General features: G+C 35.1%; 3 protein-coding genes across 5 annotated transcripts in view; 2 read left to right on the top strand and 1 right to left on the bottom strand.

Moving 5' to 3' along the window:
* LOC136979302 (protein OS-9-like) overlaps window positions 1-9,131 on the bottom strand; it is a 42,855-nt gene extending 33,724 nt beyond the window's left edge. The window contains exons 1-2 of the mRNA XM_067275245.1: window positions 8,872-9,131; window positions 3,910-4,086 (exon numbers count right to left, since the gene is read on the bottom strand). Of these exons, the coding sequence (XP_067131346.1) occupies window positions 3,910-4,086; window positions 8,872-9,021 (327 nt within the window). The 5' untranslated portion in view covers window positions 9,022-9,131. The remainder of the gene's footprint in view (window positions 1-3,909; window positions 4,087-8,871) is intronic.
* An 8,184-nt stretch (window positions 9,132-17,315) lies between these two features.
* Window positions 17,316-21,754, top strand: Rab3-GAP (Rab3 GTPase activating protein). Its single transcript, XM_067275240.1, has one exon. The coding sequence runs from the start codon at window positions 17,385-17,387 to the stop codon at window positions 21,516-21,518; it is 4,134 nt and encodes a 1,377-aa protein (XP_067131341.1). The 5' UTR covers window positions 17,316-17,384; the 3' UTR covers window positions 21,519-21,754.
* Window positions 21,755-22,138: 384 nt separating this feature from the next.
* The window catches only part of Zwilch (zwilch kinetochore protein), a 55,694-nt gene continuing 50,418 nt past the window's right edge, over window positions 22,139-27,414 (top strand). For 2 of the 3 annotated variants that reach the window (XM_067275247.1, XM_067275246.1), the window contains exons 1-3: window positions 22,139-22,284; window positions 26,146-26,191; window positions 26,270-26,368. In XM_067275247.1, coding sequence (XP_067131348.1) covers window positions 22,229-22,284; window positions 26,146-26,191; window positions 26,270-26,368 — 201 coding nt within the window. In that variant the 5' untranslated portion in view covers window positions 22,139-22,228. The remainder of the gene's footprint in view (window positions 22,285-26,145; window positions 26,192-26,269; window positions 26,369-27,414) is intronic. The other variant, XM_067275248.1, reaches the window with a different exon arrangement.

Genomic DNA, 27,414 nt, shown 5'->3' with positions numbered 1-27,414 from the left:
ATTAAGAAAGGACAAACAAAAGACAGAAGGAATTTATAGGTCTACAATTTATGACAGAAATGCCAACAGATGCCGCTACAGGTAAAAAGCTATAGAGAAATTGGAAATCAATAAAACAGAAATTGATTGATATATAAACTCTGTGTTTCATTAAAATTTTACTTGATTTTTATTTAGTTTTTCTTTTTCCCTTGTTAACCAATATATATTGATTTACATCCAATTTTAAAGGTAGAATGAAGTGATTAGTTGTTGGGTTAAGTGTATTCTAATCTAACCATCAGTAAGCATAAATTTTGCTGAAGGGGACTAATCACACAGGGAATACACCAGTAATTGACTATGCTAAATTTATTATACAAAAAAATACATTTTGAGCCTTCTGCCTCTCTTCAGTTCATTATTACAAATCTATTTAATTAAACAATAAATGCTATATAATTCTAATACACCATGGTAAAATACATAATACACTAAAAAATTTAAATACAGTAAATTACAATACAACCACCATAAAAACTGGATAAATTATCAATAACGCAAAACTAAACCAAATCCCAGTAAAAAAACAAAAGTAATATTTACCCGAAAAAACATGCTTTCAACAACTTTCGGCAATCATTCATTGTCAGGTTATGCTGTAATGTTTGAAAATAGAACTTCAAATGCCAATTTTTAAACAACAAAGAACAATCTGATTGTTCATTGCTGCAGTGATGTAGAAATAAAAATTAAAACGCGATCTCAAATAAAAATCTCCAGGCCTGTTGTAGGACGTTTGTATCTTTAAAATTAATTGTAATTTTAAACATACAACACCCTACATCATTGTACATATTGAAAATGTTCTGTTTAACGTGCAGTACAGTACATAGGTACACTAGAATAATAATTAATAAATTTATCAACAACACATGGTTTAATGTATTTTTTAAAAAATAATTCATAAGATCTGTGGATGATGTCTAAAAAATTTAATATGCCATTATTTTTCTAATTCAAAAATTATATTACTGTGGATATTATTAGTGCAGTCAGGTATTATCTGGGAGTTGGTAAAACTTTATTGTAAATAATAAAACAGTAGTCTACATATCTGTTGTAAAATATTATGCTGTGAAGGTTTTTAATTATTTGATCAATTTTTATCATGCATAATTCCACAAGTTTTAGACCAATACATGAGCCCAAGAAGATGTTTTCCAACTTCCTATTACAAATAAACTTATTATTATCTAAAACAAACCAAACCAGTTGAATCTTCCATTTGTCACATTCTAAGTTATTTAACATATCTACAACTAAACAACTACTAGCCCGTTATAGATAATGATCAACCAATGCCGAATTATCGGGCTAGCAAATGGTTACAGTAAATTATTAATATAAAGTTATTAATATTACTGTAGCCATTTGCTAGCCCAATAATCCGGCATCGGTTGATCGTTATCTATAACGAGCTTGTAGTAGCTTAGTTATATATATATACGCCTTGCCGGGGTTGCGATGGCCAATTGAGTGCCTTTGGGAGGATGTGGGCAATTAATGTGTCCCCAGCTGGCATTGTAATGACCGTCGGTCGTACGGTAATCTTATATAAGCTGGAAGAGGAGAGCGGATTGGAGGTCCGGGTAGCGTAACTGGTAATGTGTCTGCACGGATAGCAGAAGTTGCGGGTTCGAGTCCTCGCTTCGGGCCGTTTCTTTTCTTCCAGTTAGGCCTAAATTTATTTAAATTATTTAATTAAAATTCTAATTATTAAATTTAGCAAGAAATGGCACCTAACGCCTAACTCTAGTACCAAATTATCTTAAATTATTAATATTACTGTAGCCATTTGCTAGCCCGATAATTCGGCATTGGTTGATCGTTAACATATCTACTATTAAAATTTTTTATGCATAGGCAGATATATATTTTCAATATACAGAATCAACATCCTGCTATTTTCATTTATAGTGAGCTTTTTAAGGTTTTTAATGGACTGACCTGTATTCTTGATGATATAGCATCAAGAATACAGATCAGTCCACTAAAAACCTTAAAAAGCTATTTTCTGAATTGTCATATTGATTTAGTTTGTTCTTAGAAAATTTTTCTAAATTATACCATATATAGAATTTTATCAACTAATGATCTATAAGCTTCATGTATTTTGTGTGTCTTTACTCTGATATTGAGTCTGGCTATTCTTAAATTATAGTATAAATATTATTAAAATCATTTATATAAATTTTCTGTTTTGACTTTTTAATTTTTTTAAAAAATATTTTATCATAGCATTATGTTAACTTAATTTTAATTATTAGTTTATCAGTACAAAGTTTATTCATCTGTGAAATCCGCGGTTTTAACACAGTTGTCGTTAAAAAAAAGTGTAAATAACTCCGATAGAAAAACGGAGAATTAAACCGGAGGTCACTGGGTGTATCAACAAGTCGATGGGAAAGTTGACACATAAGTGTCAGAAAAAGCAAGTCATCGTCAACAAGGAACGATCACGTGGCTCCTTTTCCACAACAATTGTATAAAAGAGCTAAACACTGGAAGCTTAGGGCGATCACTCGAAAGTTATACTTGGTATATGTGCCATTCTAAGCTCCACTGACTAAATCAAAGGAGAAGATCCCAGTAGGAAGCCAGTGGAACTTCCACACAGAACTTAATCGCAGCACGTAGTCATCATTATCACCTAGAGATAAATATTTTAAACCCAGTGATCTCTCTCTCTCCCCAAACATAGGCCTAGCTGTTAGATTAAACCCTTTTTGAAAAAGGTTAGCCTGTATTATATAATTATAATCGCAATTAGCCATAGATGTATCTAACTTATTGTAACTTTTGTATTTTACTAGTTAATTATATAATAAATGCTTTATTTGTTTGTTAAACATGTCTCCTGTCTCTCAACAATGCCTGTCAACTTGCTCACCTCCCTTGTCACGCGATAGAAAGCCATCCGAAATGACAGCATGGGCAGTCTTTGCAGACTGTTGCTGAGTAAGTGGTCAGAAAGGTTTAACCCCTGGCCCACGGTTTCTCACACGTCCAATGGTCACTAATGTATTTTAAAAAACAGTCAAAGGTAATTTACAATATTTAAATTTTTTAGAGTGTATTATGTATTCATTACAATATATTAGAATTATATAGCATTTATTGTTTAATTAAATAGATCTCTAATAAAGGACTGAAGAGAGGCAAAAGTGTAATGCAATGCAAAATGCATTTCCTTGTATAATGAAATTGGCATAGTCAATTACTAGTGTGTTCACTATGTGATTAGTCCCCTTCAGCAAAATTTATGCTTATCACTTTGTCCAAAAATTGACAAACTCCAATACCATCACAACAATTCACCAACATATAGAGCACAAATGAACTTAGAGAAGTGGCAAGTCTGAGATGGGAGATTCTGCCTCATCCATCTTACAGTCCAGACTCGGCACCAACTGACTATCACCTATTTCACGTCCTGCAGAACCATATTGCCAATATACAGTTCAATGACAATACCCAACACTCAAGACTTTCTTCAAAGAAAACTCCTAGTCATTCTACACTCACAGGATTGAAAGTTTGCAGCAAAGATGCAATTGATGCAAGCAAGATGCAATCAATATTTATGGTGATTACCTACAAGGCTAAACTGTAATCATTGTTGAGTTAATTGTCAATAAAGTATTCTTTCAAAATGTCCAAGTTTCACTTTACAACCTGATAATACTTATTTAAGTACACTTTACCAACCTTTAACATGCAGTCTACTTCATTAATGTAATCTTATTTAAATGAATAAATCTTTGTTTCCATCTTTAGATGCTCAAAAAGAAGCATTAAATGATTTTACAAAATAATAATTTAATTTTTTAAATAATTTTTTAATAAACAAAAATTAAAATTCATTACTTTAATTAAACAAGGAGCATTCTGGAGAGGTTGTAAGAGATCTTTAATGTCACTGCTTTCAACAGTGGCTGATTCACTAAAATCTAAAATTTCATCTTTCAGTTCTAGTTGTGGAAGTAAACACTCGTAATCCTGTCCATATTTAGATTTCATAAGCATAACCGGAGAATCTCTTTCCTGGAATAATTAAAAAATAAGTTTATTAAATAAGCTAGTATAATATAATAAAATGTAAATTAACAGAACATAAATCATTGATTTTATTTCAATAATTAATCATAAAATTATTAACTAAAATATTATAAAGTCATGTTGGATTGTAATGGATCAAATCATTTCTCTATTTACAAAGTTAGTTTTACCACCATAAAGTACTCAGCAACTCACCAAATAAATAAATAACACCTTATCATTGCCAAGAAATGTATTTATTCCAATAACAAACGTTTTCAGCCTGATTTACAGGCCATCCTCAGGTTTCGAACGCAATTGGAACTAAAGCATTCCATTAATAGAATACAAAATTCAAATTATAATATTAAATAACCAACGGAATAACATAAAAACAAAATTAAAATAATCAAGGGAGTAACATAAAAATAGAACAAAAAATATGTACGTAGAATTAACAAATTCAATTAACATAACTTCTCTAATGAAATCATTAATTTAAATATTAAGGCTAAAGGACATGATAGTTATTGTGAAAAATTGTCATCATTATTTTTAATGTAAAAAGTGCCGAATCCTCAAATAAAAGGTTGGCATTTGATCAATTTTAACTTTGTGTGAAATTTTTTAATAATCTATTATTGTCATTTTAATGCATTTTTTTATATCTTCAAGCCGATAGTCTGTTACTTCTGTGTGGTATCATAAAAAGGATAAAAAGAAAAGATTCAAAAAAATTATATTTTTTGTAAATAGTCTTAAACTTCAAACAGTTTATCTGGTTTTCGAGGGTACCAAGTTTAAATATTTGGTCCGTTTTTCACAAGATTTGATACATTGTCAGATGACCATTTGATATTCAGCTGTGAATGGAACAGTTTTTCAGAGGTAATATTCTTAGAGGTAGAGAAAAAATTATGATATCTGAAAAATTTATGATACTACATTTTCAATTGGTGTCTACTTGACTAATGAAATTGTGCCATTAATTACCATTTAAGTATTATGGTAAATGTGACAATGGTAGGCTAAAAAATCAGTGCCCTGCTCACTAAGCCCACAGTGATTTTCTCAGATAGCCACTCAGTTATCCAGGCTATGGCCAATGTCTCATTCACCTCACCACCAATCATCAACCTTCTGGCAATTATCAGCTCTCTCACAGCACCTATGGTCATAGGATGGACACCAGGCCATACTAGCATATCGATTGATGAGGCGGCCAACAAAACGGCCCATCACAGCCCGTTCTGTGGTTCAATATAGAAACCGCTTAGGCCACACAACCTCACTCAGGCCATGTGGGACACCACAATCCACAACTTGACGGACTCCTGGTCAGCAGCCCTTCACAATAAAGGTCAGGATCCAAAGGGTGTACATTTACATTTATATTTACCAAAGAACTAGAAAACCTCCACTAATAGGTATAGCCTTGGAAAAAGAAATATGAAGGGTTATAGCAGAAGTTAGAAGAATGAAGAAAAGAAAAGAATGACAGGAAAGTGTGAGATATGAGACTACAGTGTGCCACCAGAGAGCCAATTGTATAACATCAATGAATACAAATTACAAACATATAGTTGTGTACAGAATGACTGCCTCTACAACTTGAGGCATTAGGAGCCCCATAACAGCTAACGTGCCTTAGTGCTCAATACACAAAATGTGTATGAACAACTCTTTTGGGGGAAAACAGACAAAGCCCTCCATGGCTTAGGAGGTAACATAATAAAATAAAACAAAACAAATTAAAACAGTTGCATGTGTACAAAGACAAGGCGTCCGTGACTTTGGAGGTAACAGGGAGGAAAAAAAAAAAAACAATCGCATGTGTACAATACAGCCAGTATATGAGAAGAGGCCCCAACAGCTGTCTTGCCCATTGAGGCACAGAGGCATCAACGCTGCACTACTGGCTACACTGCCCAAAATATACCAAGGCTTGCAAAGACCTAGGCCAGAGATGGCGAATCTTTTTGAGTCCGCATACCATATTGTAAGCATACTTAGCTTTAAAGATGTTAATGCGTGCCAAAGTCTTACACTTCAAATAATGATATTTAAAGAATTAAACGAATACGCTTTAATTCAAATAAATGTAAAAAATCTGATTAAAAAAAGGATGATCAGGTGAACAGAAAGGATGATTGAAAAGGATGATTTAAAACATTGATATAAACTTTAAAGTTAAACATGAATATTAATGTTTAACTTTAAAGTTTATATCAATGTTTTAAAATTTTTTTCATTTTGCCTGAAGACATTCTATAAATGTCAAAAGTGTTTGAGAGATTGTTTTCATTTTGACCTGAAGCAGATCCTATTAGGATCAAAAGCACTTGTCATAGCATATTTACATTAAAGTGTATTTCATGGTATATTTTTGAAGGTTTGGTTCGTGTTATTTACTAAGCTGTGGGAAGATTTAGAGAGATATTTTGTATTCATTTTTGTTTTTTACTCAATAGAATTTTATTAAGCCAATAGACAGTGCTCTTAAATTTTATGTGGTAAAAATCTGGCATGAGAAGATAATTATTTGTTTCATAAGTCATACTGAATTTCAAGAAATTGCATACCAAGACTACATTTCAGAAGTGCTTTAAACATAGGCAATGAAACATAACTGGCCCTTAGAGATTTGAAAGAATCATTACATTATCTTTCATTGCATAAGGATCATCAATAAAGTACAGTGGAAGTTTCCCTCAAGACAATAAACTCTGCTCAGAAGAAACTCTGGCCAGATTGTATTTCTACTAAAGATTTTGAAGGGTTTGAACCAACATCTGTGGTGAATGAAACTGTGTCTGAGCAGGTCCATGGAGATAAAGGTGAGTGATGAGGATGTGGAGGGTGTTAATAGATGACCAGAAGACCAAACTAACCATAGAACTTCAATACCTTCACAATTAGCAGCAAGAAGTGCAGAGGAAATTTCTTCAGAAGAACAGGAGCCAAGAAAAGCATTTCCAGTGCTGAAATTAAAGAACTATGGCGTATTTAAGCTAGAATACAGGCCATTGTTGAAAAATGGCACCCTAACACAGCCATGGTTAAAGCTTCTTAAACATGGACTGACTTACGCTCCTTAAACTTTTTTAATGAGGAACATGCATTATACATTTGGCAGTTCTATACTGGTCTGTACTGAGCAAATTGTTGCAATGACTAACATTTCTGGTGATGGTATTTTTTCATTGTTAATCGATAAATTAATTGATGTCACAATTACTTCCACACATCAAGACACTCATTTTGAGTGAATGTCGTTTGTCAATTATTTTGTATTTTTTATTAATGTGTTTAAAAATGAAAAATTTCTTTCAAAAATATCACTCATGTTATTTTTTTATGTTAATTTAATAATTTTAAATTTAGAAAGGAATAATGTTTCCAACAGAACAATTATTTACCAATTAGTCCAATTAGAAAATTAATCATCAAACAACAATTAATTGGTGGAAAAGCCACTTAACACAATTAACGATTAGGAAACAATTCCACAGTGCATCTCTATCGACAAATTATCTAGATATTCTAATTTATTGAACATAGATTTCCTTGTTCAAGCACTTCAGAACTAAGTAGTAAAAATGATTAAAAAATGTTAAACTAGTCCAACAGCAAAGGTTACATGCCTCAAATGTTACAGAACAGAATATGATTTTTTTTTACCAATTACTTTATTAATAAAATACTTGGCTCAAGTTTAATGAAAATTCAAGAATAAAATATTAGATTATGTTAACAAACAGTAAAAAAAAATCACATTAAACTGGCCAATATTGCCACGTGTGGTAAAATTTGCAATAAGCCAAAGATAACAAATGTGTCATAACTGCCGAACAAAAATATTACAGAAAAACAATACACATTAAATTACTACACAATATGTAGCATTATGCACTAAGCAATATTTGGGATGTAAAATCTCAGCGATGGGTTTCTCTCCCCCGAGTTGTAAATTCCCATACAAACAAAAAAGTCAAAGAACCTGTATACATGACTGCGAGATTGCCTCAAAAGGTCAGTTTTTACCACGTACCAGTATACCGCCCATTCTCCACCCTCCTGGTCGGTCAAAGCAGGCAACAGAGCCCGGTCCACAACCGGGCATGTAGTCGTGCACTCGGGTACAGGCTACGGCTCGCATCCGACCCGCCCAGAGGTGAGTCCCACACTCCCCTGAAACTATATAACATCAAGTACTCTACAAGTGGTCAAGTGGGCTACTCAAAACCAGCATAGTCAACCCAGACCAAATAGTTAAATATCACAGTCTTGACAGAGTGCACCACACCACTCCCGACAGTGCCCAGAAGTAGGCCAATTTGGAGGGGCCATATCCGACTAAGGGCGACGTTTAGAGGTAGGGTTGCTTTGACTTTTTTGCCACCACAGGTATAGTCTACGGTTCCGGTAAAGTCCAAACTGTCCCATTTGGAGGTGTAATCGTATCCAACATTTTATACGATTCATAGTACAAAGGTGCACAGAATAAAAACGGTATATTTTATAACAGAATTATTAATAATTACCGTAATATAGCACATTATACAGAATTTACATTTCAATATTCAATCTAACTTAAATATCAGTTTCATTTTTGCCACGTTTTTCACATGCCACTACGTTATCTACATAGTCATACCCGCGATCGAGAGCTCTGATAATGCACCTCTCATTCAGATATACCCAAATAATGTAACTTCTCTGAAATAAGAATTAAAAAAACTGAATATGAAGTGTCGGTGTAAGTAAATATAAATGACAAGATGGACTTACTTCGCCAATTTTGACAGGGACGTTCAAGATATCCACCTCGTAATTGATCGAATTCAATTCATCGGTATTGAAAGATGCTGATAACCTTTTTGTGGTTAAACACAACAGAAATAATGTTAAAGTAAGCATCCTCGATTCTAACACGTTCATTTACCAACTAGTTTAGCCTAACGTTGTTCAATTAATTGTAACATTCGATTTTAATATTATCAATGATTAAGATGACGTGTGTTAAGACGCCATTTGTAAACAAAGCCGATATATGCGAACCCTGGTGCCAAAATAAAAGTTATAATCGTATTACTGTGTCTTTCTTTGTTTCTTTCTGTTGATGGAATGTTAATATGGAGTATACGGCATATTAACGCCACATCAACAGAAAGCAGGCACTATACTCCGAATAGCCTGTTTTTGATCGCTAGGCGACCGTAGAACCGGTCTTATAGATTGGCTATTACGCGTGCAGGGGACTTTTATGGGAAACTGGCCCCTATTCAGGCCTATCTTCTCTTGTATCAGGGTTGTTTGTTAGTGAATAATTGTACAATAACGAAAAGTCAGCATCGTGTCAAATTTAGCACCTCTGAGGCCAGACAGAAAAGTGTTTTATTATTATTATGTTGGGTTTAGTCAGTTATACTCGGTTGACACCGGTTGCTGTGTACTAGGCCGGACCAGAGTCAAGGCATAGTAACCAAAACAAGACAAAAATTAAATAAGTGTGTCAGTGTGTGTCTGAATTCAGGAATTGGGTGTACTATAGATTACTCCCTATGGAATTTCAGGACTTTGATTATATATTTGAACTCAGGGGACCGAGACGAGTTCAACGGTACCCTATTTTTGGACCGGAGACGAAAAATAAAAAAGTTAACACACTTTTTAAGTTACCATACTTTTTTAATGCTCTCATGCAGACGGCACCGTAGTTGCTAGTATTGCCATCTTGCGGTAAAGTCTGCAAACCGTGACGTCGGACTACGGTCATCTCCCGGAGCATTAAACACGCGATACGAGAGCGGAGAGAGCGACGCGACTTCCGATCATCGCGCGATCGCCATTTCGGTTAATGTTACTTATGGCAGCGAACATGGCGGCCCGACTGACCTCTCGTACGGGCGCCACCACACGCCGCCATGTGCTAAACTAGTGATCGATTCACGGTAGTTCTTGAACAAAGTAAAAAAAGGGGAGAAACGTCTACTAAAGGCAATTTTAACGGCAAGCGACGGGACTCCCGATCGCGATAGCGAGGCCGACTTAGCGGAGAGCGACGCGACTCCCTATCAACGCGCGATCGCCGGAAAAAAGTATGATGACTTTTTTATTTTTCGTCTCCGGTCCAAAAATAGGGTACCGTTGAACTCGTCTCGGTCCCCTGAGTTCAAGTATATAATCAAAGTCCTGAAATTCCATAGGGAGTAATCTATAGTATACCCCAGGAATTTCCTAACAATACGACGTATTCAATATTCTATAGCCTTCTATAGTGTGATGTATGTGTTTCTATTCAATTGTAATGTTCCCAGGCTTTTGTGTAGTGTGTGTCGTATGACACCTATAGAGGCGAAAACGACACGTACAGTGTGTGTCTCAACTGTACCCATTAAATGCTGTCACTGTGAAACATTGAGTCGAAAAACGAGGATGTTCCTCGTTTTTCCACTCAAAAAGACATTCGGAACGAATTTCTACGAGTGTTTAATGGCTGGGACAGATCTTCAATAAAAGAAAAAATAAATAAATAAAAATAGGAAAATATAATTATGTGTTTTGTCTGCCCCGTCAGGGAAAAAGGCGATTTGTAGGAAATTTTTAAAGCGTTATTAGGCTAAACGGGATTTAATAGGACCACTTCGACACGATAATGCATTTCTTGTATAAAAAGGATGTAAATTTAATAAGTACAGCATCTAAATTAAATTATAAAATGATTGGGTACGAAATAATTGAACGAATAAACAATCCAAACAATTTGTACTGTAGAATAATAATAATTTGGCCAATTGTTCGGAATCCACATCGAAGAATGGCAGAAGAATTAGATATTTTTCACGTCAGATGTCCGATTTGTTTCGATGTTTACATCGATCCGGTCACCCTCACGTGCGGCCATCTGTATTGCAAGACGTGTATAGAGAGTGTTAGAAAAATCTGGAGAGTTTGTCCGATGTGTCAAACTCCGATAAGCAAAATGAAAAAGACAGACCGTCGGGTAAAAGAAGTGAAGAAAATCATGGCCACACATTATGCCATCTGCCATTCGTGTGAGGAAACAACTCTCTTATCCGGACTACGCGAACATAGGACAGCATGCGAACAAGCTGCCAAAAATCCTAACAAGAGTAGACCTACTGGTGCAAAAATCATTCGATGTGCAATGTGCGAAAAAAAGATATCACCGAACGGCCTGTTAAAGCGCCTGAAAAACAAGAAGAAACGTGGACATTCCTTGATCTGTCCGAAATGCGCTTTGAAAAAATTCAAATAAATGGAGATGGTCGCATCATTTAAAACTGGCCTGAACAAAATTTTCAATGAATAATTTTAAATAGAAATAACGCTTGGTTTCGGCGAATCTAAATCCAAAATTTCTGAATTTTCAAGCATTAAAATTTGATTTTATTATTTACGAATAATTTCTTTATATACAGAAAAAAGTACACATGCCACTCATATTTAAACCCTTTGTGTATCTGTTCGTAATAACAACTTTTTATATTTTAACGGGCAATTATTTATCGTGACGTGGTCACAATGTCGGGCTGCAAGTTTTAATCGTATTATTAACTTATTTAATTTAAAATGTATGCTCTCTACCTGAAATTAAAGTAGCCAAGACATAACCAAATATTGTAGCGCCACATCACTAGCGGACATTTAAATTTGCCGACTAGAACGCGGTTGGTTAACCGATAAGTCGGTTAATCGGGGGTCGGATAATCGATGCTCTACTGTATTTCTTATGTACTAACAAAGTTGTATGTAGAAAGAAATAAGAAATAAATAAAACAAAAACTAAATAGGAAAACTTTATCTTTCTTATTTCACTTTTCAATACGATATTCGGTTATACATCAATTTTCTTTTTATTGAATTATGAAGGAAATTTTGCATAATTTGGCGGCTCCCGGCAAACTTCTTACGGACCCCTAGGGGGAGCGGCCCCCTGTTAAGAATCACTGCTCTAAGACGCCAACAAACATATACACGGAATATTTTTCTTTTCTTTTTTTTACTTATTTTCGGTTTAAGAGATCTCAAAACATGAGATTTGCAAAAAACTCTGAGCGTCATTTGACACGATTCCTTGCTTATGTATGCATAATAGCCGGGAGTGTAAAATAAAGAATGTTTAGAAACGCGTTTAACTTATCGCTACAGCATATTTTGTCTTGTTTAGAAAAGTTTAAATAAAGGGTTAAAGAATGAAACGTCTTTTTATTTACTTTCAAAATTAAAAAAAAAAAAATTATGTAAATTTATTTTGACGCGCACCGTCTTAGAGGTTAAAAGTCTTCCTTTCTTCCTTTGCACACTTGTTTGGTGTTTTTTTTTTTACTCTTTCCACTCTGTGGGCACTAAGAAGCTTTCCACTCTTTCCACTCTGTGGGCACTACTTATTTAGCAAGCCCATTATGGGTTCGGCCCAGCCACAATGGAGCGGCCGGGTGGTGAGGGACGGGGGCCGACATATCCGGTCGGACCACCCGTCTCCACCACATACCGTTTCCGAGTGGAGTAAGGCGTCAACCTATTGCTCTGGGGAACCCAGAATCGGATTCGGACGGGTCGAAAATCTCAAGGAATTTTTCGTAAGGTGGTCTGTCTCTAAAGCCCTGGTCACACTATGCGATTTCCAGCCGCGCAGCCGACCGCAACTGCAACAAGCGCGAGTCGCGCGCGTCTTCTCTGGTCACACATTGTTCGCTGACGTTGCAAATCGGAAACACGTGACCCTATAATAAACCAATAAAATTACAGTAGCTTGTTTTTGACTACTTCCGTGAGTTTACCGACATTTTACGTTCTACTTCATAGTATTTACGGAATTTTAGCCACTTTTCTTATTAAAATGGTAAGCAGTTCCTTTTCTGGAATGAATAAAATAAAAAAAGGCAATTATTTTGATATAGCTGGCGAGAATACACAAAAAGATAAAATCTTCGATAAAACGAAGAATTAAAATCCCACAGGTATTCGTGAGCCCGAATAAGCTCGATCAATCTCAATTCTGTAAAAGTATAAATCCTCTAATTATCCGCCATGAGGACGAACTATTTTCAATGTTGTCACCGTATGACGTGGCACAAAGGCGTTTGCTGATTGGATGCGCGTTTGCAATCGGCGCGAGTATAACAAACTTTTTGTTTCTAGTTGCGGTTGCAGTCGCGTCGGTTTTCGAGGGGGATTACTAGTTAACGGGAACCGCCGTCGCGGTTGCAGTCGCCTGCGCGGCTGGAAATCGCATAGTGTGACCAGGGCTTAATATGTTGGGTCTCGTCCCTCATCATCTAAACAGTCCTATTGTGCCTACTAAAAGAGGCCCTCTTAGTGCCCACAGGGCGAAAAAATTTTTTAAAAAAACAGTCCTATTGTAGGCCCAGCCAAACCCAGAATAGGTATGTTTATTTTTGTGCCTATAGGGCAGAAATAATAATAACACATGCTCAAAGATACAACACTCACAAATGACACGTAGGAAATGTCACATCGTGCCAGAAACTATATAACACATCACGTGGTTTCAAGCTCTTGGCACAGACCAATTATTTACATAGACATAATCAAGTAGTAAATATAATACACCAAGAGCTTGCAAAGAAACACAAATTAATAGACATCCACGAACCATACTACAAATACATTCCATTTATGTATGTAAACCTCCAGGGGATAACCCACACCGAATTGCCCCTTGCCCGTACCTTTAACCTTTGTCATGTTCCTTTGTCTCAGGGCAGTCGTGCGTTAGCTGTGATGACACTTAGGCCTGAAGGCACAAGTTACGTTTGTATTATCACAAAGTTACGCTTGTTTTATAATAAAGTTAATTATATACGTTAACAAGAGTCGTTTATTTTACCGACACAACAATTCCACAGACAGTATTAGAAAAGAACACACGCAGAATGTACTACGACAGAGCCATAATCAAAGATAAAACAATTTCCACACAGACAATCATCATCGACAAACACAATAAAATCACATACATTATAGACATATCCATTCCAAACACTTACAATATACAAAACACATGCACTGAAAAAGTCAGCAAGTACACAGAACTCGCCCAGGAAATAAGGCATCTGCGGAGAATGGATTATTGTACTGTACTGACACTACGTGTGTAAGCCTCGTATTCTGGTTACGCTGATATTCGGGAACCCTCTCTTTGTTAATGCAAATACGTTCTCTGATGTAGATGTCATTTTTGATATAAAGTGGGGATCAAAAATCGGTCCTCATTTTTCTTCCGTTCTCATTGGAAAGGTATTTATTTAACCACAACATACACACATACACATATCCGGGAATCTTTTTCTGTTTTTTTTTTGGAGGGGGAGTTTGTGTCTGAAAACGGAGATTTGTAAAAACCCCGGAGGGTCAAGTTTGCCACGATTACAACACTTTCCCGTATTATATATACATAACAGCTAAAACAGAAAAAATAAATAAATAAATAATTAATTAATTAAATAATATAAATAAAATAAATGAAGAGGAAAATGTTGCCCAGCTGACTATACATCCTCGTAGATTGCAGAAAACGTGTATAAATTCATAACCTCTCAAAGTCTTTTGTTAGCCAGAATAAAAGAAAACTACGAAGTAAGCTATTTTTAAATAGAAAAACTTTATTCTATTAATCTTCTTTATTGCCGGACATTTTTACGGAAATAATAATAAACGATTTTTAACCATAAAGCACGAAACTTCGAATTTCTTACAATTAGCATCGAAATCACTCGAAAATATTCCTGGCATCTTTAATTATTCAAGATTAATAAATCTAAATGAATGAAAAATGAAAATGACCCTCTCGACTCCTCTCGTCCGTCCTGATCATTGCGCCCCCTATCGGCAACCTCACATGTGGTCCGTTCTGGATTCTTCGGGTCCCGTTCGTTAACGTTTCACTTAATTACAGTTGAAAGTTATCACCAACGAGCTAGAATATAATACATAGAGTGGCTGAAGCGACGCCGTGTTTGAGGAAAAGTGAATACACGTTGGCCATTTTCTTTTTAGTCAAGGCGCGTGGTATTTGTATTGCGTGAAGGAAACGAGATAGAGTATTGTAACTGGTCGATAGTATCCGTCGTTGCCACCAAGAGCGCTGTAACCAAGGTCATGACCACTCTATGTATCGATAGTATATTTTAGAGTCAATTACAAATGTATGTCCACTGATTCCCGTTTCTAACGATATTTTACGTATTTCGTCTTTCGGGCGGATAAGTGTTGCCAAACACCCATACGGATACGAGCGATCGCGACATTGATCGAGCGTATCGGTGGCTCCAAAGGCATATACAGAATTTTATTTTATTCTAGTTTGGAAATTTCTCTCTCATCGCGTCATTTGCACGGAAGAATAATTACTTTCCTTCGAACGACGGTCCGGTCTGGTGTTTTCCTGGTTTTATTCCAAATGGGGACCGGTTTTCCATAAAAATATTCCCCTGGAGACATCCCTCCCGGCAATTGCGGCACGCCTTGTTTTGCCTTTCCCACGTATTCAATTCTTCGCCTATTTTACTATAAAACAAAATAAGATTGTAAGAAAAAGCAATTTTTGGAACTTTTGAAATGGCCTCCTTTTTCGTTTTCTAACCCAACAAACCGATAAATCCTCCCGCTGTCGTGTTTATATCCGAATCGACAAATTATTTTGTATTCCCACGAAATTGTTGTTGAGCTACAATTTGAAAAAAAATTGCACGCCTATAAATTCTGTCTGTATGTCTGTCCTTCCTTAATCTCGACAACGGAGTTAGGTAAACGAAAGCCGAGACCAGATATGGAAACCATAGGGACAAAAAGGCCCGGGTTTCCGGTACAAATCGGAAGTCATGTTATTTCAATTCAAAAATTTCCCCCGAAAGGAGCTAGACTCCATTGCTAATAGGAAAAGTATGATGTACGGGGCAAGCCACTATTAACTGATAGAGACCCGATGGATTAATGCTCATAACAACAGCTAAAACATTTCTGGGAGCTGCACATTCCCGATCAACATCAGACACTCTAAAACATTCGAACCAATTTCAACCTATCCGAGTAACCTAACCAAACCTAACCTAACTTAACCAGAACGTGTCGTGGTCAAATATCATAAAAGCCACGACACGAATTTCGCTTTGTAGTCGTTTTGAGTTAGCCACAACGAATTGTGGCCGTTTTTACAAATGCCACAACGCGAATTTCGCTTCATGGTCGTTTTGAAACACCACAACAAATGCCACAACGCGAATTTCGCGCTGTGGTCGTTTTTTTCGCTCAATGAGCGATTTCGGTCTTTGAGCCTAACATATACACAAAAGCAGGGAAAGTAAAAAGTGAAAAATATCCAAGGGTATTTTTCACTGTGATATAGTTTGGCCTAACCACATCAGATTAAAAAATTTTGAGATTTTCAATAAATTATAACTCGGCATCCGCCTAACGGAAATTTCCGGGTTGGAAAATGAGAGCATCGAAAACTACTCTTAGTAGAGGTCTGACTAAAATGTCGGTTAAATGTTTTTTTTATAATCGTGTTCTACGTCGAATAAAGACATTCCATCGAGATTGGCTAAGTAGAAATTGAGAAAAATGAGATGGAAGATTTTACCAGAAGCGAAAGATATATGGACGAAACAAATTATAGGAAATGCGGCCGCACTACCTAGGATTAATAAACCTAATCAAACGGGTTTTTTTTTGTCATTTATATGTTATTCTTTATCTTTTCCAACGTCGAGTTCGAAAGAAAAACCAACTTTTTTCTCCTCATAATATGGTGGTTTGTTCTACAGTGAAGCAACTTCCGGCTTTATATGCGCTAATAGTAGCAACAGAGCGCTGTCACTCTAGTTAGATATTACAGCTCCATAGAAGGAACTATCTTAATGTTTGCAACTACTAACGTTTTTAGTAACAAACTACTACAAACGATGAATGAATGAGTGCTAAAAAGTTCGAAAAACAAAGTCGGACACTAACTCGACACTGAGTTTTATTTCATTATATCGAATGTATTCTTAAACTTTTAGACATGAATTTGTTATAAAGTCAAAATTAAATATTAATTAATACATCAATCAAAACTTTCTAAATTTTAGTAATATTTTCAATGTTAAATTTTCAAAAAAAAAAAAAAAAGTACAATAAAATTTATTTAGTCGCTCCTTAAAGTTTAGAAATTAGGAGATTATAGCGCCTCTAGTGACTAAGCGAGAAAACTACAATTGGGTTGGATGTTTGGCGAAATGTATGTGATTAGTTAAGTATTGTATTACGAAAAAATGTCGTGTAAATTATCTAAACTTTCGTGTATCAGCGATTTAAGTGGTGTTAAACGTATTCTTTTCCCTAATTACAATCCGGAAAGTAAATATGAAGATGACAGTTTCGATCTGTGGACCGAATCCGAATGGGGCGATGAAGATAAAAAGGAAGGTGAAGAAAAAGAAGAAAATTGGTTGAATGAATGCCTCGTGGCTCTCTCCTCCACTTCCGACGTTCTCGTACTTGCGCTGAGACAAAAAGCCGTGTTTCTCACCTCTAAATGGTTTGTTGGTGATGATAATGATGCTAAGATGAAGTTCCTCATTACATACGGTGATTATCTCATTCACGATGACTATATTACATCTCTTCTGTGCCTCCCTATAGCCTCGCAGAAGAAAACCCTCTCTGGTGGAGTTGATTGGACTTGTATTGTTGTTGGATTCAATTCTGGTTATGTCAGGATATATACGGAAAAGGCAGAATTGTTGTTATCGCAGCTACTGCATGAAGAACCAGTTAATAAACTGAAGTGCCAGAACTGTCCTTCTTCTAAATCTTCCTTTCTGTCTGATCATCAGGCAGATGAGTTGTTGATTGTTTATGGTTCAGTTGTTGTTAGTGTAGACGGTTTTAGTCTTTTGCAGACGCTGCGAGCGTGTAGGAGCCAACTTGCCAGAGTTGCTGCTGGTAAGTGGGAAGTGATAGAAGCACCTCCACTTACTTACAAGAAATGGAGTTTTCAAGAAAATAACAAAATCAATGATTGTGATAGTATTGGTGTGGTAACTTTGAATTCCTTTGATTATCTTTCCTCACAATCATTACGGAGTGGTTTCTATGCCTCTGTTAGATCTAGCATTTCTGTTGTTAATCTATATTTGACTGTGGGTTGTAATCCATACATTGGTTTCTATCAGGCCACGGAAGAAGGATCTCAATTATTTTTATCCGATGTGGCTCATGCTGTTGCTAATAGATTAAAATCATTTTTTTTAAATGCTACGGCTGGTAGCTTGTTAAACTGGAACCAACAACCAACTAAGAAACAGAAAATAGAGTCTCCAACTACTATCCCACTTAAATTTGGATTATTTGATAGAAGAAGGCATGGAATTACTATCAATGTTTCACCTAACAAGATGTTAGCAGCAGTGACTGATGCTTTTGGACGTGTCATAGTGTTTGATATTCAGAAAGGCATGGCAATTCGGATGTGGAAAGGATATAGGGATGCCCAGTGTGGATGGATTCAAGTAGAAGACAAAGTAGAACGAGATAAGTATTTACATACACCTCGTAAAGCTTTATTTTTAGTGATATATGCTCCACGAAGAGGAATTTTAGAATTATGGTCTTCTCAGCAAGGTCCACGTGTGGCTGCTTTTAATGTTGGAAGATGTAGCAAGCTGCTTAGTCCTGGACATTGCATGATGGGTGTAAACATAGCCCATGTTAATGCAGTCAAATTTCAGACTCATCCTTGTTTTTTATTAAGCTCACTTGGAAGTATTTATACCATTTCAGTGCCATTCCATTGTGCACTAAGTGATAGAAATAGTAAACGTGCAAGAGATATTCATCTCCTTAAAGAATTCAAAACTCTTCTACGTTCTAGTAAAGATAAAAATAAAATGATTGGAGATATCTCAAAAATATTACTTGATATTAAAAGTGCAAATATCAAACAACAAGCTATCGATTCCTTATTAAGGTGTAATACCATAACTGTTGATACTGTAAAATTAGTTATCAAAGAGTTAACAATATATCTTTTAGGTCAGGACCTTGAACAGCTTGATTATGAAAGTAAACTTTTATTACAGACTTGTTGTAGAATTGAAGGACTGATTGCCACTTATGAGGCTATTAGTCTTATAAATGAAAATTCTCCTCCTGAAAATGAATCAAATTTTCTAGATATTGAATTGATCTCAACAAAGTTGAATACATCAGAAGCAGAAATTGGCAGGATAATGTCACTTTTAGCACTGTTCCAATCTGTTCAAAGTGCTTGTCAAAAGAAAGTGAGGTTCCTTGATAATGAAGAACGCTTATTAAAAATACCCTTTTCTAATTTTGTGCACACTTTTATAGTTAGCCATAGTCATCTAATGAAAAATGAAAGTGATGAAATTGTCATCTCTGAATTAACTGTTGATTTGAATCCTGCTGCATCTGAAACAGAATTGGCAAATACAGGAGAATTTTTGTTTAGATACTTTATTCGGAATGAAGATTCTTTATCTGATTTTAAAGAAATAATAAAGAGCAGTAGAATAACTACTAATGCTATGATAACAATTTTAATCTATTATTGGTTATCTTCTGAAAATATTAATCAATGGCAAGAATGGGTAAATTTTCAGCAGGTGCTTAAACATTTCTGTTCAGTTAGTGATGTTCAAGCAATGAATTCAGATTTTTTTCCATGGGATAAAGTTAAAGTGTTGCTTTCTCAATCAACAAATAACATTGCGGCCTATATTGGTGCAGTCATAACTCGCTCGGTTTCGATTGAAGTTGCATCGTCGTTTAATATCGTGAAACAACAAATGGATCGGAATGAAACTGAAAGTAGTGAAAAATCTGAAAATGTAGAAAATAAAGAAGAAGAAAAAGAGGGCAGTGATGAGAGTGATTGGGAAGCTATTTCTCTGGATGTTGAACAATGGAGTTTATTTGTCAAACAGCTGGAAGATGTTTTAATTTTAAGTATTCTTCTAAAAAGTAAACCTGCCATTAAGGCTCCTATCTCTAATAAAAAGATAAATATTTCTCTCTCTTCTCTTCAGTCTGGTGGACCAGGCATTATGACAGACCTGGTTGCTGCATGGTGTGTGGATGTTAAGATTAATCCTGAAATCTTGAACACTTACACAACTGAAAGTGAAGATATATTATCAAATATATCTGATCAGGATATTGATAAAGTACAGAATATTAGTGTGATAAAAGGACTTTTAGGACAAGTAAGAAAGAGATTTCCTAGAAGTATGGATCCTGATGCTCTTTTAGCTAATTGTTCCTGGGAATACATGGTCCATTGGGATAAAAATCATGATATGATTTACCATTTAAAATCTGCCCTTCAGTGTTTATGCCTTGTAATGAGTGCCATTTTAAGATGTGGTGTTGCTTATATGATGTGGAAGACTTTTGTCCATAAAAGATTTGAAGGCCTGGTTATGCTCATTGAAAAAGTGGGTAAAATGCCAAAAGATCGCTTGTGTAGAAGAGACGTAGAAATTAGTGACGTGTATTTAGAAAATTTTGTAGATTTCTGCACCCAGTTACTCGAAATACTCCTAGAAGCCAACGTAATATCAGAAGTCGAAACAATACCGATGTTTCCACCAGAAGAATTGTGGAAAGGCAGAGACGTACACGGTCCTGCACCGTTTGTGACTCTTGCTCTCCAGCAACCAAATCCTAACTACGCTCTCATCCATCATCATTATCTTCTAGCTAATTTCTTACTCTTTATCATAGCTTTTCAACAGAAAAACATTCGTCCTCTCAGCTTTTATGATTCAAAAGGAAAGAGTGCTTTTTTCAAAGATTTACACCGTAGCATAAATATCCCCCTGAAAGGACTCGACACCAGCATCATCGATTTGAGGAAACAGTTTCTTTCGGGTACCGTGACTGCCATAGTTCGGAACATAACTCAAAACGACAAATGTGCCAGCATAGTGTCCACCACATCTGGAGAGACGGAAGCCAGCAAATGGTTCAACCGTCTGGTGGACTTGTGTCGCGGGTGGGATGTAGATCCGGACGAGATCAGAAGGCAATACGTCTACGAACTGTACAACCACGGCCACGACACTCTGGCGGAAGAGGCGACGACATCTATCACCGAGCCAACCAGTTTGGGTTTACGTCTCCTGGTGTTGGCCGGACAGAGAGTACGCAGCGCACTGTCGAATGCCGAAGACACCGCTGCAAAACTGGCTCACCTGCCTCCTTCCCTCTCCTCGTGGTTGAAGACTCTGGATAAACCCATCACTTCTTCTATTCCTTTAAGCTTGACTTCAGTTTTATTAGAGAAAATTATCAACTTTCTTCCAGAGAGTTGCAGCGAACAACAAATGGCAATATTATTATTAGAAGCGGTGAACGATTTAACCACCCACGGTCCAAATTAATTAGCCAAATTGCACACGGCATTTCCTAATAAAAGTACACGTTTTTTGGTATTTATGTTTAAAAGGCAAAATTTATTATTTTGTATTTGTTTTTCTCGGTTTAGTTTTATTGATTGTAATTTTACTGTTAATCCTGTAAAAAATTTTTTTAACGTAAAGAAAAAATTATAATATATACAAATCGTTTTAATTATGTAGAAATTTACTAAGAATAAATTATGAATTGATAAAAGTTTCGTAATTATTCAGAATTGGATGATTAAAAGAAATGAAATTTGTGTATATTTTCTAAATACTGTATCTATTTCCGACTTCCGTATAAAATTTCGTTAGGGCGTTCTCGTTGCGGAAGTGTTTGTTTTTGAAAAATTATGTGTTAATTACGAACTAAAATGAAAATTTCTGCCATACGAAATTAATTTTGATTGAGAATCGCAGAATTTTAAAAATTCAATTTTATTTAAATTTCGAATGTGTCGGGTATTCGGATGGAAATTTCACTAATGTCGATTAAGTGGGGGGTGATTAATGACGCAATTTTAAATTATTTAACGATAATTAAAATAGAATTTTTTAAAAGTATAAAATTTTTATGGCTATTTTTCGGCGGAATGTTTGTTTCCATTTTAGGTTAATTTGGTAGCCAAACGGCGGGAAGCAGACGCCATTTTGAACGAGTTTAAGTCGGGGCGAAAGTCAACCTCGGAAAGATGGATAATTCAAGCATTAAAAACTTGGAATTGAGTTTCTTTTCGTTACTGAATAAGTAAGAATGTTTTCTTATTAGTTAAATCAGATTTTATTAATTATATAACACATTATGAAATTCAGTAAATGGTAGAATTGTGTGTAACGTTTTCGTTTTAATATTTTAAAGAAAGTAAGAAATAACTACTGTGTGTTTGAACTCGGTTAAAAGCCGAATTAAAATATGATAAAGGAACGACGGAAAGCTTTTGATGATTCTAACAGATTTACGAGTTTGATCGAATCTTTCTTTTGATGTATATGTATACTCGGTGTCAAATGCTACGTAGCTGTACTGAAGACTTGTATGCATAAAGAGCAAAAAGCACAAAGATGCATGTATTTCCCGGCTGAGGAAGAGATTAACCTACAAGGTGTGATAAATCCGTGAAAATCTGCCAAATTTGGGCAGTAAGATTCGAGCTCTGAATGAGGGGTTTTGCATACCCAGAATTGTAGACCCCCCCATACCGGCGAAAACGTCAAAGGAACCGTACCCGTACTTTGCCAGATATTCGCCTCTGAATGTCAGTTTTTGACACTTGTTGGTATACGGCCTATTCTCTGTGCTCTGCCTTGGTTGATGCTCACCTCCATCTCTGCCTGTGGTCGTGCACTTTGGTGCCGGCCCCCACACCCCCTAAAACTATAGAGCTAGTGGAAGGAACGACAAAACTAGATCGAGGCGACGCCGGGTAACAGAATCAGGGCTACAAAGATGGCACTAGTGTTGTTCCACCTGGTACTTTTATACTAATCTAGTACCTTTTTACTTGTTCCAGTACCAAGATACCCAACACCATTTTCCAAGTACTATTCATGAAATCCTAATACCTTTTCTTTCAATTTAGTACCTTTCAAAACATTCATTTTTATTCTATATTTCTATATTTTTTTACTTTACTTTGGCAGTAAATAGATGTTTTTATTGTTTTCTCATTCAGCGGTTAAACATATTTTTTTTGCAATTAAATTTAATAAAAACTAAATTACAAAATCGAGTTCTTACCGATTCCTGTGAAGCACTGTTATTAGCAAAGGAGCTACTTAAAAGCAGCAACGATAAAATGTTACACTTGGAAACCATCATCTGCTTCAATCATACCAAAACATTCTAGTGAGGAAGATTGTGATGATGACGATCTTACCAGTGACTTTTCAATGTGATAATTTTAAAGTTTAGTACTTCATGTTCATTACTTTTGTTTCAACATTTTGTTCATTTGGTTGTTGTTGAGGAATAATAACATTCTTGCAATATATGAATTAATCCTGTATGAATTTTGTATGTTACATGTAACACTATATACAGGGTGGGCCAACGAAAACGAAACGGCAGAGTGTTCGTGTTCGTCCAAGCTAATCGCTCGGACAGGTCGATTTTATTCTCGAGGGGACATCTTTTGCAATAAAGTTTTTGCGATTCTGAATACAACAGACAACAAAAAATTTTAAAAACTCATTTATTTTGTATTAACTAAACAAACATTTATTTCGAAAAAAAATGTTTGTTTAATTAATATTCAGATTCACAAAAACTTTATTGCATAAGATGTCCCCTCGAGAATAAAATCGACCTGTCCGAGCGATTTGCTTGGACGAACACGAACACTCTGCCGTTTCGTTTTCGTTGGCCCACCCTGTATATTAATTTTCACAAAAACAAAATGAAACTTCTCTCTTGCTTGGAAACTGTTGAAAATGGCGGTTCATCAAAAATGGTGACCGGTTGTGATGGACGGTTTATCAAAAATGGTGACCGGTTGGAGGAGTGTGTGCTGATATGATGTGATGAGTGCTTCCATTGTCTGAAGAAAAATCATGCTTAATGGCAATATAGTCAACTCACATAAATACAGATCACTAGGGGAACAGTGATTAGTTAGCTTTATGAAATATTTGTATGAATGATTTTCAGGGTCAAGATCAAGTTTTATAATTTAAGGGAATTAAGGCTTAATAGGTGATCAAAATCTCTAAATTATTATATTTTGAATTAATTTTCTAAATAAAGTTAAAGAAAATTAAATTTATTTACAAAAACAAATTAGTGTTCTAAATGATTTTAAAATCAAACAAAATGTACAAAGATGAAAGAAATCAGTGATTTGTTTTTGTTGAAGATTGTTTGAAAAAGTAGAAAATGTTTCTGGAACCAATAGAGTAAAAAAGCAGCCAAATTTTGCACAAAGTAAGCCAAACCTGGCATCACTGTGTGTTCTCCCTGACATGCAAACTAGTATGTTTTTGCATGGGACTGCATCCATTTAAAGGGATTGGTGACCTTAAACTTTAATCCCTATTTTCTGAGTACAGTAGAATTGTCTGCTAAAACTGCCAGATGTTTGAATTGTTCTACAATTGGAGATTGAACCCAGCTTTGCTTACTAAGAGAAGAAAATCTACTAAAAATGGAACAATTATTACAGTACCACTTTTCATCATTCACTTCGAAAAGTGTAAAATGCAACCATTATTGGAAATTGGTTATTTTTTGGGGCTGTAAAGGTAATTTACAGTTCAGTTTAATGAATTCTGGTAAGATTTTTGTTGGCTTTATTGTGTGAAACATTGTAACATTGTAACAATGGTGTGAGAATCTGAAAATGAGTTATAAAATTTATTACGAAAATCTATTTTATTAATCAATTTAGAAAAATGGCTAGAATTTGGGCATTGGTCCAGACTGCTATTTTCTCATGAATTAAAAATGAAAAACTTTTTCTTTTCAAGTAATAATGTACATTAAATTCTTTAACTTAATTTCTTTGACTTATTTTTCCCATCGAAAAGACAACACTTTTGTCACTTTTGTGTCAAAAAAGCAAATCAAACTTCCTTTCACAGGAGCTTATCTCAAATTTTAACAAACATCTGGGTGTTTGACTCATTTGTATGTTCCGTCAGCTGATGCAAACCTCGAATTTCAATTGGAAGGGACTTACATATGAAAAGAGCAATTTCCTGCCATTCGAGGCTGTTTTTGCTGTTTCTGATGATGTGCTCCAACAACCTAGAGTAATCCAATCCTCCTCCAGTCTCGAATTCGAATTGAATTTCCATCTTCCGAGTATCGCCAATTAACCTCTCCACAACAAGAATATCAGCAAAAGACCAATTGTTCATTAGTTCAATGAAAAGATCAACATTTATCAACCGTGGTGGTATGTTTTCAATGATGTAAACTCTCTCTCTCTCTCTCTCTCTCTCTCGCATTTAAATAGGGACTTTAGAAGCTATCTGTGTGTGTAATCACATATTTGTATTTTTATTCTTGTTATTTTCATTAAATTATGCTTTTAGATTGTTTAAATGGTCTCATTCTTGATTTTAAATATATGCTGATGTCTTATTGGGAGTCCACGAATCTTCCCCCTCAGACAAAATTATAAGAACTTCATTTCGTGGGCCTAACGCACTAATTAGGCTGGTATCAGGAAAAATTAGCAGGAAGTTCCTATGATCTTCCTTAGTCTTTCCAACAATTTTACAATCAAAATGAAACAATTTTATAATCCCATTCACTGTCAAAGTGGGTAGATCTTGCATATCTGAAGCCGAACAGGGAAGACAACCTTCTCTTAACCCTGGATTCTCACAATGGCAAAATTTGCTTTAACATGAGAATTTGTTTTATTAGTGTTTGTTTTAATGTGAGTCAACTGTAATATAACCTAGATCATATCTGTCTAAGAGAGGTGTTCACCTCCTGTTCATAACACTAGAATTAACATTTTTACTGTAAATTGAATAATTGATCATACTGTGAAGTTTTATCTACCACTTCTGAATCATCCTGTATACCTATTACCATATGTTGAAATTATTAATTTCTATTAATTATGTAATTAAAAAAATTAAGTAAATTGTTTCCTTTTAGCATATTTAATGAAGATATTGTACTATCTACTCCATGTTATATTGATGTAAGTGTTTTTAAAAAGAATTCAAATATATCAAGATTATATTTAAATTAATAAATATTATTATTATTATTTTTTTAGAATTATCAATTGGCAGTGTATGAAAATTGCCCATTTGTCATCAAGGAGCATGCATTTTCTGTACCAGAGAAATGTCTTGTTCTTCAACAGTTTACTAAAGTAAAATTTTTAATTACTTTTAATTTCTATGTATAATGTTGGCAATCTGACTACTTGTTTAATGTAAACTCTCTCTGTATTGCAGAGAGAGTTTACATTAAATGATGATTAACAGCCAAATGATGTCTAGACATTTGCTTTCTGTACCACGGTTTAAAATGCATTGTAAAGACGACGATTGTCTATTTCTGAATATTGTCTAAACAAACCTTGACAAGATGTTGGCTATTACTTTCTTTACTGTTACTTCCTCTCCTGGGTTATGATAACTGTACTGTGGCAGTGAAAAAAGCTGTGAGGGAGAAGATTTAAAGAAAATGCTCATACCATAGAACAGTTGAAAGGCAAGTGAATGTAAAATTGTTCTAACCTTTCAATTGTTTTATAATTGTTAGGCTGTCAACAACTGCTGTTTGTAGTTAATGGCGATCGTTTCCATTTAGATGTTTAATTTTGTTGGCAATATGATGTAAAATATGAGCAAATCTACATTTAGAAAATCTATATTGATTTTGGAATAGATTTCTAAAGGATTACTCTGATCTTGCATTACCTCTCCCTCTGTAATTGTTGACATGAATAATTTTCTTGATTCATCATGTTTATAACATTTATCAAATGGAAAATATCTATTTTTATCTAAACATTGTGACAAACAAATCAGTATGTTTGTCCACTCAAATTAAAACGCTGTCTAAACCTGCTGTCGAGTGAGAATAGAAAGTAGATCAAATAATTGGTTTTTAATCAGTCTAAACTGTGGAAAACAAGATACATTATCTGTGCAATGAAATTTTTCTGAACTGTAGTCTAGATTATCTGTAAACCATTGTCTGCATCTAGACGTTGTCTCTGCAATCTCCTGATTGCATTTGTTTCATTACATCTACATCACTTTATTACATATATCAGATGGGTTGCAAGAAAAAGTTTAAGAGTAATCATTATACTACATACACACCTTATTGCTGAGAATCATTTTTACTATTTTAACTAACATTTTCAACCTGATCAACAGGCCATCATCAGGTTATCCAACGGCATGG

The sequence above is a fragment of the Centruroides vittatus genome, unplaced genomic scaffold (assembly GCF_030686945.1).
Source record: "Centruroides vittatus isolate TY-2023 unplaced genomic scaffold, ASM3068694v2 contig_602, whole genome shotgun sequence".
NCBI classification, from domain to species: Eukaryota; Metazoa; Arthropoda; class Arachnida; order Scorpiones; family Buthidae; genus Centruroides; species Centruroides vittatus.
The sequence above is the reverse complement of the archived record's forward strand: the minus strand, read 5'-3'. Positions and strand labels throughout refer to the sequence as shown.